Raw genomic sequence first — 14417 nt, 5'->3', positions numbered from 1 at the left:
ACGGGGGTGTCGTCGTCCGCGATGTCGTGGATGACGACGTCCGCTGGTGGGGCCGCCCGTGCCTCCGCGAGGTCCGCCCTGGCGTCGGCGAGCTCGGCCATGGCATTGGCGATATCCGCCCTGGTCGCCGCGAGGCGCCCTTCGGCGCGCTCTGTCGCCTCCGCAACCTCCGCCTCCGCCGCCTCCAGGTCCAGCTGCTGGGCCTCAACGCCGGTGGCGACTACCTCCTCCTCCTCCGGGTGGAGGTGGCGGCACATCTGAACAACGTGCTCCCAACTAATGTTCTGCCCGGCCATGGATGGATGGTAGGGTTTAGCTTGAGGTGTGCCTGTCGCCCCGCCGGTGTCCACCATATATAGCCACGGCGGGGCGGGAAACGGCGTTGGCGCGCAGGTCTTTTCCCGCGCGCAACGCCGGTGAAACTTGCCAATGTATTGGACACGCGCGGGAACGATCGTCGTCGCGCAGGAACAGTTAATCGCCGGCGGCAGTCCTCGACGGGACGTAAAACGCCATTAGCGAGCTTGACGCTATCTCCGCTAAAAAAATGTGTCTGCACCGCTGGAGGTACCCAGATGCAAAGAGTCGCCCCGTGCCACATGGCATCCGCGGACCGACGCAAACGGACATTTCGGACTCCGAAATACATCGGCCCGCTGGAGATACCCTTACCAGACAAGGCATGAATCGTTTTGATATCCAACGTGCACCAAATGTGACCGGGTCTTGTCCAGGTACAGGGCTGCGGAATTTGTTCAAGAATCCAAGTCATTTGGGGCTCGAAAAAGGAGCACAAATCACGGCACACACACACCACTGACGGCACATACGCACTGATGAGGACACGTGGGCCCTCTCAGCTCACCAGTGAAATATGTGAGATCGACGTTGGCATTCTATTTGGACTTTGACCTGACTTTGATCCCTTCGACGATCCCTTCGACCAAAGTTCCCAGCAATCCATTTCTCTCCCTTTCCGTCTAGAAACTGGAAAGGATTTGGTTACCCAATCAAATACTGCGGTATCAAGAATTCATAGCCTTCTTCAATAAACAAGCTTATCGTGCAAAAATCCTAGTCGGTTGAATTTAGGTTGTTTGGTTCCAACATAAACCGTACATGTTTACTCCTAAAGTTTAGTATTAGAGTATTTGTAGGGATTAGTACAGATGATACCCTATAGCATTTGGTGAAACCCCTACCTTCACCCAATTCTCACAAAATTCCATCCCAAATCCACTAGGTAACGGTCGAGTATTGAGGATTTAAAAACATACACTAAAATTTGAATAAAAGTGGAGATAAGCGGCCATTAAAACCGCTCAATACTCTAGTACCAAACATGCTTTTAGAAATAACTGGAAATTTGGGATTTGGTGGAGATTATCTCAACTAATCCCCACAAATACTCTAGTGCCAAACAAGGCCTAATCCGTGTCGTGCTCTCCCTCCGCTATAACCCGTTTTCCCAAGTCATTTGACCCAAAATTTCACTTCCTCCTCCTTTAAACTTTCATAAATATGATCAACTTTGCATTAAAATATAGGAGAGAAATCTGTTTACACTTTTATACTTTTACATAAATTACTCCATTTAGCATATGTTCATCCGGATTACCCTATTTGGTCGAAGCTTTTTATTCCTGTTAAGATGCTGGGAGCATTCTGTCACGCGTATGTCGTGGTCCCTCATGTACACGTATGTGTTCCTCGTCACATTTTGTCTTATTCTTTTTCCCGCACCAGAGCTGGCTCATTTACCCTGACGTTTTTTCAAGTTTTCCGACGATTTTGACAATCGTCACCACGCCATGTCGATGTTCACGTGGTTGGGATAAAAAGGACAAATCAGAAACTACTCCAAAAGAAACCCATTCTAGTATTCGACTACCCACACCATTTTCTAAACATAGACAGGTAATCTCTCCATCTTAAATTAGTTTAACGTAGATCTGACCTGGACATGCATTTGTCTAGATGTGTTTCAGTGGGTAGGTTCGCATGTTTTGAAAGAAAGAAAAACATTGTTATAGCTAATTTGTGACGAGGGAGTATTTCCCAAGTCGAGCTTCCATTATTATGATCAAGTCTGTATTAAAATGTTATTGAGAAATTTGTCTACACTTTCATACTTTTACATAAATTGCTCCATTTAGCATATTTTCATCTAGATTACCCCATTTAATTGGTGGAAGTTCTTATTTACTCCTTTTACTAGCTAAGATGATGTTGGGAGCATTCTGTCACGCATACGTCGTGGCCCCTCGTGTACATGTACACGTTCCCAATCACACATTGTCTGCTTCTTTTTCCTCGCCAGAGCCTGTTCACTTTTTTGTTTATTCAAGTTTTCCAATGATATTGCCAATAGTCACCACGCCATGTCGACGTTCACGTGGCTAGGACCAAAAAAGACAAATCAGAAACTACTCCAAAGAAGACCAGAGCTCGTACCAGACAATGCAAGAATCGTCTGATATCCAACGTGCACCACTGATGTGTCCTGTCGAGTGTCCAGGTGCAGGGCCAGGTGCGAAAAATTATCAAGAATCCAAGTCACTGGAGCTCGAAAGAGATCACATATGCGCTGACGGGGACACGTGGGTCCTCCAGCTCGGCCGGCCAGTGTGATCGACGTCGGCGTTTTTCGTTGACTTTGACCCGACTTTCTGCGATGCCTCTCCCTTTCGGCCTAGAACTGGAAGGAGCCTGTGTGCTCGCATATTGGCCAAGCAACTCTTTCTTTAACCGGGCCAAGACGTGATGGATTTTGCCCTTTGGGTGATTGGATGAGTCGTCTCTTTCGGCTGTGAAACAGTGGAATAATATACGTAGTACTATGTTCTAGTAGTGCAGCTCGGACTGGGAGCAGAACTTGCTTGTTTCGGGCTTGTGATTGGCCACTTGTTGTGGGTTGTGGCTTATCACCTTTGTTTCTTTTATGCTCCTCCTACTTGTACTTGTCTAAAAGAACTCCTAGTTGTTTGTTGGGACCTAGGCAAAGTATACTTTTCTAATCTTTGACTACTTCTCATTTCTCAATTCAATTTTTATTTATGCTTAGGGTGTTTTTGTACTTTCTGTTAACTTCTATACTAGTACATATACTATAATAGGAAGACATGAAGTACTAAACCAAAATCATTAGATCCATCATAAGACATATTTCAACAAAAATATCATTCTCGCTTTGACATCTTTCAACAAAATCAATTGTCGGCTTCCTAAAAAAAAATCATTCTCGCTTTTGACATCTTTCAACAAAATATGTTCAGTTCTTCACTCTTTTTCTTATACAGGATGAGAGAACCCCTTGGCTTCTTTCCATAAATCATTATACTCACTCCAATTCATATTACTTGATGCTAATATAGATATATGTAGACACATTTTAGTTGTAGGTATATTCATTTTAGCATCAAGTAATATAAATCGGAGGGAGTACTAAAAATATCACATTTTTGGCGAGTGCGGTGATATGGAGGTTGAGCTCCGGGGTAGCCTTCTTTTAAAAAATGAATTTTGTATTTAAATATTTATATTTTTAAAATATTTTTCACATAAACATACATATATTTTCTATGAAACTGTTTTTTTTTTTTTGTAGAATGTGATGTTGTATTCTTTTCCTTAGAAAAAACAAAACATGTGGTTCTAAATAGGAAGAAACTCGAATTGCGTCTTCAAGTTTGTCTTTTTTGTGTATGTTGCATGACTTGCATCTCAAATGATAATCGATGAAACTTCAAATTACACACTCCCTCTGATCTATAAAAAGTATTAGGGCTTCAGTTAAAATTTGGACGAAAATGAACTAAAGCTCTAACGGTTATTTATGGATTGGAGGGAGTAGTATGCATCTATATGCACTTTATTCTTACAGTTCTTTGAAGTGGAAAAATATATGTTTGATTTTCCAAAAACTTTCTGAAAGAAGGGCGCCCAGTAGCCAGAGCACTACTAGAAGGTTTTGCATTTTGGCTCATGTTGGGACATTCTACAAAGTATAAATGACGGATGAAACAAACATGAAATGCCATGCTCACTTGAATCTTATATGATTGAGTTTTGCACAACATTTGTATCACCATGTATGCAACATAAAAGATATCTTCGAGAGGTTTTGCTCGATGAATTTATTTCATAAATGTAGCGCATCGTGATCCTTATTCCTTAATGTTAAAATCATTTGGGATACCACCCAGCAACGACCCAACTGAAACAATTCTTACATATTCCAATTTTTCAAAATCCTTATGAAAATCTTTGGATCGACGCGTCCTCAAAACGTTCACTTTCGTCCTTAATGGTCGGATTTCTTGTGGTAGCATAAACATGTGCTGCGTCCGAAGATAGGCTGAAACAAAATTAGCAACGAAAGAGTTCACGATGTCGAGCTGCCTAACTCCAACGGAATCCTCGAATTCATGTCCATGTCATGTCACAATCTCGATATCTAAGCTCAAGGTTTGGTATGAGCATCATGGGCACGGCAGTTGCCTGAGTTGCTTCGGCCACGAGGCTATGAGGCGTGAGCTCCTTAATATGTGGAGCCCCCTGATATCAACAGACGGCGACCGTGCGGAGTACCTATGGAGAAGGGTCAAACTCAAACGTCGGACCTATGGAGCGTACGTGCCGGAGAGGGTACACTGTCGCACGCAAGACCGGGTGGACGCCTCGCAGCCAAGTGAAAATTCTTACCTGTCTTTGTATCTGTCCAGGGAAGATGACGACCCATCCCTGCGGTCAACCATGCTTATGGTGTATAGTACGTACAACGCAAAGACGTCTTCCTGTCTTCCGAGTGATACCATTGCAGTGATCCAACTAATCAAGAGCCTAAAAGAACTGCTCTGATGATAAGAAAGATAGGTTCCACCCTACTCCATTTTTTCCATGTAACTTTTACGCCGTTGTGCCTCCCAAAGATCTGGGCTCGTCTGCATATATATGCTGCGATAACTTTTTCTTCTCTTGGTATATCAAGCAATTTATATTCCACCAGACGTGCATTGCACACACACAACAACTAGAAGAAAAAATGAGACAAACAAACACAAATATTAAACTGCAAATTGTGTTGGAATAATACTTCTGATTTCAGGCATACGACACCTTTGATCTAATTCCAGAATTATTCAAGACCGCAGCAGAAAAATATGGTACATCTAATTTTATTTTGTATGCATAGGATTTATTGTTTTTAGTACTTGCATAACTTGATGTTTACGTTATATTTCGCGCATGACACATTTTCTTCATGTCTCTCCTCTCGAGATGTTCATGCTATAGCAGGCATAATTTTGAACAATGTTTCAAATTTAATGAATGCCACATTTTACGTCTTAATATGCACTTTGCGACACATTTTACCACATTTAGGACAACACCATCTAAGATGCCAATCTAAGAAAATCCAGGGACGGACCTAGCATTAAAATTGAGAGGGGGCAAGAATGTGATTATTAAGGAAAAAACACTTTATTAAGGGGGCAAACCACTGTCTAAGCTTGATATTACAAAGGGCCTTGCCAATGCACTGGATCCGCCCATGAGCAAATCTGATCTAGTTTTCACCTATTTTAAGTGTTGGCGTGTTTTATCAAGCGAGTCGCGCTATCAATGTCATGTTGCGAGTTAAATTCTCATCCAAAGCGACCTGGTTAAGCTGGACTGGCTTCCACAAGTCGGTTGAACCACGCCCAAGGCAAATGCACTTTCTCCTTGGACCTGAGCTGGGGATTGAGCGATGAGCTAGGATCAGATGAGTGCATCTCCAATCAGGACGTTGATCGTCTCAGATCAATATGTGTAGGACGGTAGCTTGACTGACGGCAGTACGCACCTAAGTGAAAGATGCAGAACTTAAAATGGATAAGAACTAGTACGTACAAGGTTATTGGAATGGGGTCTTTCGGAGAATTTTCTGCCAAGTGTGGTAAAACATATTTTAGGGGGTAATTTTTTTAATTCAATCATATTTATTTAACAAGATATCCTACATTGACATACATGTGCTCAAAATTCCGTTGCTTGTAGTATGCTTGATTTATGATCTAATTTACGCTAAACATTCTTGAAATTCATGTACACCTAAATGGTTCTATATTTCCTTATACATGAATAGTGTCCAATGTAAAAGTGGTGTTTTGGCACATGGGAGCATATGCTCCCTCTATTTTGAAATGCATGGTACACATATTTTGAAAAAAAATAAAAATTGAAAGGAAAAAAACCGCACGTATATCTTCACGTGCTACGCGCTCACAAAGTCGTTTCATGATAAATTGACTTGTCGTGTGGCGTGTGTAAAAAGACAAAATTGAGTGTAAAAAATAACGTTTTCAGAATATAAATTTTCTATTTCTTACATAGACCATACAAAATATTGGTTACTCGCGAAACTTGACGAACACAAATATATTGTGGTGATGTTCTTATAGAAATTTTCTTATTTTTTTTTTGACATTTCGAGATATATTTCTTTGGTTGAGGGAGCATATGCATCCAAGATCCGAATTAAATTTCTCAATGTAATAATGCATGTAAGATTATAAGAAAGTACGCTCGTACTATAGATGTATGTGAATGTACACAAGTCCGTGATACTTATTTCCGAACGGAGGAAGTAGACGTCAGTACGGCTGTTTTTTTTTATGTTGTGTGGTTACTAGTTCCAGTTTCAGTGGATAGTGCTAGAATGCTTAATCTCTTTTTATTGGGACAATTTAACTTCTATTCATTGTCTAAGTATAATCCATATCTAAATTCGTTTCACATGCATGATGTCCGAGGCATCGCCAGATAAACGATGCATGTGCCCGTATCACGGATATATATCCCCACGGTACAATGGTCCATACCTGCCCCAAAATGCTTGCACAATTCTGCTCTTTTTCTTTCCCTGAAAACACAACCAAAACCTCTCCAGACACGAAATGAAGGCACTGTCTCGATGGGTGCCAAAGGGCCGTACCAAACCCCACATTTCTGCCCGTCCTTCTGATTTGGCATCTTTCTGCGCGCGGTACGTGGACCAGCAGCTAGTTGCCCTATAAACTAACCAAACACAGCTCAGTTTACCATCTTTGTTTAGAGAGGCTCAGTTTATCATTGGCCAGTGCTCGAAAAATCTATGCTAGCTCAGAGGAATCTACGCATCTAGCCAATGCTGGAAGAAGGCAGGTTAGCCTGTAGCTTTAGTTAATTGCGGCTGAACATACCGAAACAATGGGCCGACACGGTCTCGCCGACTGCATCTCCTAGCGGCTTTGCGTTTGTTTGTTTAGGGAAAACGACGTGGCTAAGCTTGGGCGATGTGCGCTAGTGTCGATTGTTTAAGACCAGCACACGCAAACGCCACGCCGGTGCACGCATCCACGATCCAACGTTGGGAACTCAACGGAGCAACAACTTGTCTTTTCTCTTTCTCTTCCCATCCGGTGTCCATATCTTCAGCGGCTCCATCGTCTGAAGATACCGGTTTGATATTTCCGAGAAGTAACTACTCCGTATTTCTATATAGCATCTACATTTCTCTAATCATGCTTCCATAATAAGTGCATGGATTTAGTTTGAATTAGCTTAAATTGAATCTAAATTGCAACACTTACTATGGATGTGGGGGGGGGGGGGGGGGTACATAATTTTCCTTGACATAGAAACAATGGATCTAAAATAGTATACCAGGTCATATGATAAATTAAGAGAAAACGATAATTGTTATATGAAGTTTTATTTTGACCTCTAAAGTTGATGGCGGTTCAAATTAGTATATATGAGAAAGTAATTGAAAACAGAAATTATCTACGGACACAACGGTGGAAGAAAATATTCTAGTATGCATGGACAAGAAGGCGATATTCTCTCTGAGCCGCCGGCCCTTGCAAAGTCAACGTCTCTTAAGCCCGAGGCCATCCGGTTTTACTAGTCCAACAATGTCGTGTGCCATCTCGTCGCTCCTATCAACCCGACCAAGATTTCTCTCTCTCCATCGAGGCATTAAAAGTTCGCCCGAGAAGACACAATGTGAACTTTGTCTTGGTGGATTTCTCTTGTTATCCATTTCAAGGGCTGTTAGAGTACGTCTAGAGCAATGCCCGTTTGATGAAATTTGGGGCATGTGTAAGACATGTTTGAACACAATTTGAGAAACGAAACACAAACATTTTCATAAAACCATGACGAGCATTAAACATGGACTGTCAGCTCTTCAAGAATTTGTCTTGCGAGGTACCGGATTCATGAGCGACACTTGTTATCTTTTTGTCATCCCTATTTTTCTAACTACAGTAGCAACCGTTCCTAACGAACTCGGATGATTTGATAGAAGAAAAAAACCAATTTCTATAAAACCAACATGAACATTCTACTAAATGTTTATGTTGGTTTCTATAAAACTCCGTTTTCATCTTTTGTCATTTCTGGTTTGTACCAAATAATACAGTAACAACCGTACCAAACTAACTTTAGATACAGAATGTGTGGAACACTGGGGTCGGTCAACCCTGTGATTGTGTTTGCATAAACCCAGAAATGTCGGGCCTGAACTGCAAGATCGCACGGAATCCCCACGACCGTTTACTATTGATTTGATTTGGCTACTACTTGTTGAGTTCAAGTATTAAACCATCCCTTTCTCCAAGCCCTGCCTCGCTTCGACTTCCTCGCGCCTTCCACCAACTGGCCGGGCTCCCTCTCCCTCCACCGGCCGCCGCACCGGCAGCGCCAATGGAGCCTCCTCCGACCAGCCACGTCACCACCGCCTTCTCCGACTCCGACAGCGTCTCCATGGAGGTCTCCGGCGACGCGGCGGACCCGGACCTGGAGGCGCTCCGCCGCCTCTCCGACAACCTCGCCGCCGCCTTCCGCTCGCCCCAAGACTTCGCCTTCCTCGCCGACGCCAGCGTCGCCGTGCCGGGCGCGCCCGACCTGCGCGTCCACCGCTGCGTGCTCGCCGCCCGGAGCCCCTTCCTGCGCGACGTCTTTGCGCGCCGCGCCGGCGCACCGCCCGGCGCGGAGGGCGTCCGGCTGGACCTCCGGGAGCTCCTCGGCGACGAGGTGGAGGTCGGGTACGAGGCGCTGCAGCTCGTGCTAGACTACCTCTACAGCGGCCGCGTCGTCCGCGACCTCCCCAAGTCGGCCTGCGCCTGCGTCGACGACGACGGCTGCCGCCACGTCGGCTGCCACCCCGCCGTCTCATTCATGGCGCAGGTCCTCTTCGCCGCCTGCACCTTCCAGGTCGTCGAGCTCACCAGCCTCTTCCAGGTCCGCTTCCCCCCCCCCCCTCCCCTGCTCCCTACGTCGCCATGATTTCTTCATCTCAGACGTTTATTGTGCCTTGCTCCTGGGATGCGCATCTGCTCACGCCTTCCGTGCGCCCGAACAGCAAGTTCTAATGCTCTCTTTTTTTGCTGCGCGCCAGGACGGTTGCTGTATGCGGCAAAATGGCCTTAAATCGCTTACTGCTCTGTTGTTTTTCTTTAATTTCAGTATACTTCTACAAAATAGCGTTCAGCATTGATTGCACGTTTCGGTGCTACAAGTTTATATTTCAGCCAAATGGGATAGATCCATTTCATGTTTTCCCAGCTAAAAATTATCAATTTCAATGATTTCACAAAGTAGCTATCAGCATTACGTTTGAGCTGCATATATGTTGACCATGAAATTGGTGAAGTTATTCGATGGGTGCTAGCCTGCTATGTTGAGTTGTTTCGAGATCAGTACTAGCGCCGTAGCGCGCAAAAGCCAATCAAGACTTTTTGCTTGATGATTCCTTCTTCATTTCAATTTTGTTTTCCACGTTTATTATGCTTGCTGGGAGATGCGTACTGCTCAGACGTTCCATGTTCTGAAGCGGTGAGTTTTAACGCTGCCTTTTCTTGAAGGCGTTCCAGATGTGCGGCAAAATGGGCTTGAGGTCCCTACCATTACTGCTAAATTTCTGTAGCTTTAGTGCTTCTTCAGAATAGCGTTAAACACTAGAAATACAATATGCTAAATGGGGAGCTTTTTCTGATCATACGGTGATCGTGAAATTTGGTGCTATGACATGTGCAGCTGTTTGGTGATCTCTACTAGGCTCCATCACTCACCTAGGTTCAACAATCAAGACTCACTCCCATCTCAGTTTTAATCGAGTGGAAAATAAGTCTTATCCTTGTGTTTGGTGGTGTGAATGGGATGTCTCTTTCCATTCCAGAACTGTCCGGTTGAATGTGTTCAACGTGCAAATATTACAACTGGTAGTTCGAGGTGGTGTGTCACTTCGGTGCTATTTCAATGATTGTTATGTTGATAATGTTTCTGTAGTGAAAAGGAAAGTTACCTATCAAATCATGAGTTGTGTTGAATGGTACATGTGCCAACAAGAGACAGTTCTTCCCTCACCCAAAAAAAAGACAACAAAAGGCAGTTCTTCCTCATGACATAGATGCTTGGATTCATACTTCTAGGTTCCATTAATGCAGATATTTGATATATGTTCACAAACATTAGCATATAAATGCAGCACCCTCCCCAAACAATTTTCAAGTACAACACTAGGATATCGTGACAATAAATATCTTTGAGTTGTTCCACTTAATGAAGTTTTGGATATCAGTGTGTGTAAACTGAAATATCGGAACAGACAAATATTTGAAGCACATAAGATTCTTTATAATTATGCACATATTAGTTCCAAAATTCTCATTTTCCATTAGGATCATTAAACTTTCTTTTAAGCAGGAGTATTGCGTGCCCTTCTTTAGGTAAACTAGTCATCAACTTGTTCATCTGCAGAGGCAAGAAAATTTTCATTGTAAAAGTGTTTATAACATTTATTGTATGTGACAACTAACTTGTAAGACGCAGTACTTTTTAGTTTTGATTGGTTACTTAAAAATAATTATTGATGCAGCTGTAATTACTATTGGATTAAATGGTTGTTATGTGTATATATTCTTAAACTAGTGTCAGATTAGACCGTTTATCTGTATATATTTTATCCAACCATGTTGCAGTGGTGAGACTTCAGATTTGCCATTTTTTAACCAATGATGCGTTTTTCCTTCTTATTTTCCTTTTGAGGTTCTTATCTGGGATTTGTATGTTAATGGCTCTTATTTGACTGCAGTTGAATTGTATATATATCGTGTGATGATAGTTCTTGTCGACTTGCAACTTGTAGCAGTTAATGCTTTATGTTTTTTGCGTTTGTAAGAAGCCAGTACTAAGCCATGTTATTTACCTTTATTATGCAGCGGCGTCTCCTTGATGTACTTGATATGGTTGAAGTGGATAACCTTCCTTTGATCTTATGTGTTGCAAACTTGTGCAATAAATCTTGCACGAAACTGCTCGAAAGATGCCTTGATATGGTGGTCCGGTCAAATCTTGACATGGTTACTCTTGAGAAAGCGTTGCCTTCAGATGTTATCAAGCAAATTACTGATTCACGGCTAAGTCTCGGATTAGTTTCACCTGAAGACAATGGTTTTCCTAACAAACATGTAAGAAGGATACTCAGAGCTCTTGATTCTGATGATGTGGAGCTTGTCAGGATGCTGCTCAAGGAAGGGCTGACTAATCTTGATGATGCATTTGCATTGCACTATGCTGTAGAACACTGTGATTCAAAAATCACAAAAGAACTTCTGGACATCACACTTGCAGATGTTAATCTAAGGAACCCAAGAGGTTATACCGTTCTTCATATTGCTGCCAGGCGAAGAGATCCTACAATTGTTGTCTCTCTTTTAACAAAAGGTGCTCGGCCTTCTGATCTTACAATTGATGGAAGAAAAGCAGTTCAAATTTCTAGGAGACTCACAAAATATGGGAATCACTTTCGTATTACTGAAGAAGGAAAACCGTCTCCTAAAGACTGGTTATGCATTGAGATACTGGAGCAAGCAGAAAGAAGGGATCCACAACTTGGAGAAGCATCGGTTTCTCTTGCAATGGCTGGTGAATGTCAACGTGGAAGGTTGTTGTACCTTGAAAACCGAGGTAATATATTGATCTACAAACCGTGCACTGTTCAAAATTATCTGTTTGCTATGGTTTGCACTTGTTGGTGTTTTGCCTGTGGAGTGAAGTTCTCCATGGGCCACTAGCCAATGTGTTACTTTTTTATTCTCTCAGAAGTTGTGTTTTCAGTTTTCACACAACTATTTTCATGCTATGTAGTTGCTTTGGCGAAGATAATGTTTCCAATTGAGGCAAGAGTAGCAATGGACATTGCTCAAGTGGATGGTACTTTGGAATTTAACCTTGCTTCTGGTGCAAATCCACGTCCTGAGATACAAGGGGGAACTGTTGATCTAAATGAAACTCCTTTCATAATGAAGGACGAACACTTAGCTCGGATCAGAGCCCTCTCAAAAACAGGTGAGGCACAGCTTGCTTTTGTATAACCACGGTTCTTCTATATATCTGTATTTCCAATCTAATAATATTCACCTCTTTAGTTTATGTGCTGTAACGATCTGAGTATGAGAGCTGGTATAGCTGGAGTTGAAATCCCAGATTTGATTCCCCCTCCTCTTAATAGGTCTAGTATCGAGCTCCTTGACAGGTTTAAATAATAATGCACATCAATGAAAGAGTGTAATTCTTGGCTTAACATCAATGTGTGAATGACGGGCATTTGACTCTTTGATCTCTAGTAATGATAATCTATATGATATAAAGAACCAAAGAGTGAAAACTTTTTTTTTCTTTTTTCGAAATGGGGATTCCCCAGCCTCTGCATCAATTGATGCATACGGCTTCCTTTATTAAAAAAATAGTCATAACAACCAGAATTCAATATGAAAACTTATTACATCTCATGGATCACTCAAAGTTTCTACAAAAATGAGCCATCTAAACACCACTAGCATGAAGCGCCTACCATAATAAGTGTCTCTGATTTAGTACAAAGTTGTACTAAATCAGCGACACTTAATATGGATTGGAGGGAGTAGATGTTTAGACCAAAGGTACACTTGGCATTAGTCTTTCTTGTGTGACATAGGTGTGCATAAACTTTTCCGTCATACAGTTATAAGGACAATTTTACCAACTTTATGAATCTGGACTAACTGCAAGATGAATGTTTCTACCAGTTGAACTCGGTAAACGCTTCTTCCCACGCTGTTCCAATGTGCTGGACAAGATCATGGATGATGAAGCTGAGCTGGCTGCCCTTGGAAGAGATACATCCACATCCACCGATAAGAAGCGGAGGTTCCATGATCTGCAGAACTTGCTTCTGAAGGCATTCGACGAGGACAAGGAGGAGAATGACAGGTCGGCCCTTTCATCTTCCTCATCGTCGACGACGACATCCATTGGAGCAGGGAGATTGACAGTTCGGCCTAGGAGATGAGCACCTTGGCCCCATTCTTGCCATATTTGTAGCTGATTTTCTGTCTGAAGATGCTTGTCAGATTTTCTTATTCTTCTGTCCCCTCTTTTGTGTGGAAAAGATGCTTCTTTTCCATTTAACGTACTCAAAATAGTACTACCAGTCTAGCATCATGGTCAGATAGGGTTAGAGATGATGCTGTTGGCTTGGCCCTGTAGATCTCCTAGTTATGCTCCACTTTTTGCCTGTACAGTAACAGTAGGTCAGACAGCTTACGCTGTGGATGTGTAATATGGACCGCTGAAACTCCCTGAGTTCTGAATTACGGTGTACAGTATTTTGTTGATCGAACAAATGGACTCCATGCAGTAGCAGCAGATCTTGGCCTCTGACTTTGATGATTGGTGAGAAAGAGTAAAATGTTTCTGCTTTGTCTGATAATTCTGCAGGACTCGAAAAGTAACTTGCCCCTTTCATAAATAAAAAGGACTGAATAAGTAGTGCTGCCTCTGTAGTTAATGCCTGAATTGGACGCCCCCAGACGAAGAACAGCCTCCCAGCCTACCAGCCCTAACCGCCGCCGCCGTCGCCGCCGCCGCCGGAAGCGCCTCCGGGGCAAAGACCCACGGGGCGTGGCGGCGGCGGGGGCCCTTCCTCGTCGACCCATGGTCGACGGCGGCCGGATCTCCCCTCCTCGAGCATGGCGGACGCGCAGATGGGATGGGTGGCGGCGGCCTGCGCTGCGCCGCCTTCTCCCGTCGGCTCTCCCATGGTGGATCGGCCGGCGCGGTTGGGATGGGCGGCGGCGGCCTGCGCTGCGCTCCCTCCTCCCGTCGGCTCTCCGCAGCACTCCGGTAGGGGCTGGTGGTGGGCGGCGGCCAGGCCCATGGCCTGCGCCAATTTCCCCCCGCCTCTCGCCGGTGAGTGGAGGCGATCTTGGGCTTCACCCGCGACACGAGGTCGCCCGGGGCAGCAGCCTTGGGTACGACGGTGGAGGTGGCCCTCTTCTTCGCCGGAGAGGGTCGGCCTGCGGTTGGTGGTGGTGGATCTATCGATCTATCACCGCGTTCCGGCGGCG

The 14417-nt window shown here is 43.8% G+C and overlaps 1 protein-coding gene across 1 annotated transcript; it reads left to right on the top strand.

The window, feature by feature from the left end:
- Positions 1 to 8619: 8619 nt before the first annotated feature.
- Positions 8620 to 13694, top strand: LOC127341488 (BTB/POZ domain and ankyrin repeat-containing protein NPR1). The gene is made up of 4 exons (XM_051367341.2): positions 8620 to 9270; positions 11250 to 11997; positions 12178 to 12378; positions 13098 to 13694. The coding sequence occupies exons 1-4, from the start codon at positions 8734 to 8736 to the stop codon at positions 13358 to 13360; spliced, it is 1749 nt and encodes a 582-aa protein (XP_051223301.1). The 5' UTR covers positions 8620 to 8733; the 3' UTR covers positions 13361 to 13694.
- Positions 13695 to 14417: the final 723 nt, after the last annotated feature.

This window comes from Lolium perenne, chromosome 3 (assembly GCF_019359855.2).
Source record: "Lolium perenne isolate Kyuss_39 chromosome 3, Kyuss_2.0, whole genome shotgun sequence".
In the NCBI taxonomy this organism is placed as follows: Eukaryota; Viridiplantae; Streptophyta; class Magnoliopsida; order Poales; family Poaceae; genus Lolium; species Lolium perenne.
This window is presented reverse-complemented; position numbering and strand designations above follow the sequence as displayed.

Bases quoted from the DNA above. Each gene is read 5' to 3' on its own strand.
- LOC127341488 (XM_051367341.2), top strand. From the start codon at position 8,734: ATGGAGCCTCCTCCGACCAGCCACGTCACCACCGCCTTCTCCGACTCC. The intron at 11,998-12,177 runs GTAATATATTGA...CATGCTATGTAG, and splicing joins GTTGTACCTTGAAAACCGAG to TTGCTTTGGCGAAGATAATG. The intron at 12,379-13,097 runs GTGAGGCACAGC...TGTTTCTACCAG, and splicing joins CAGAGCCCTCTCAAAAACAG to TTGAACTCGGTAAACGCTTC.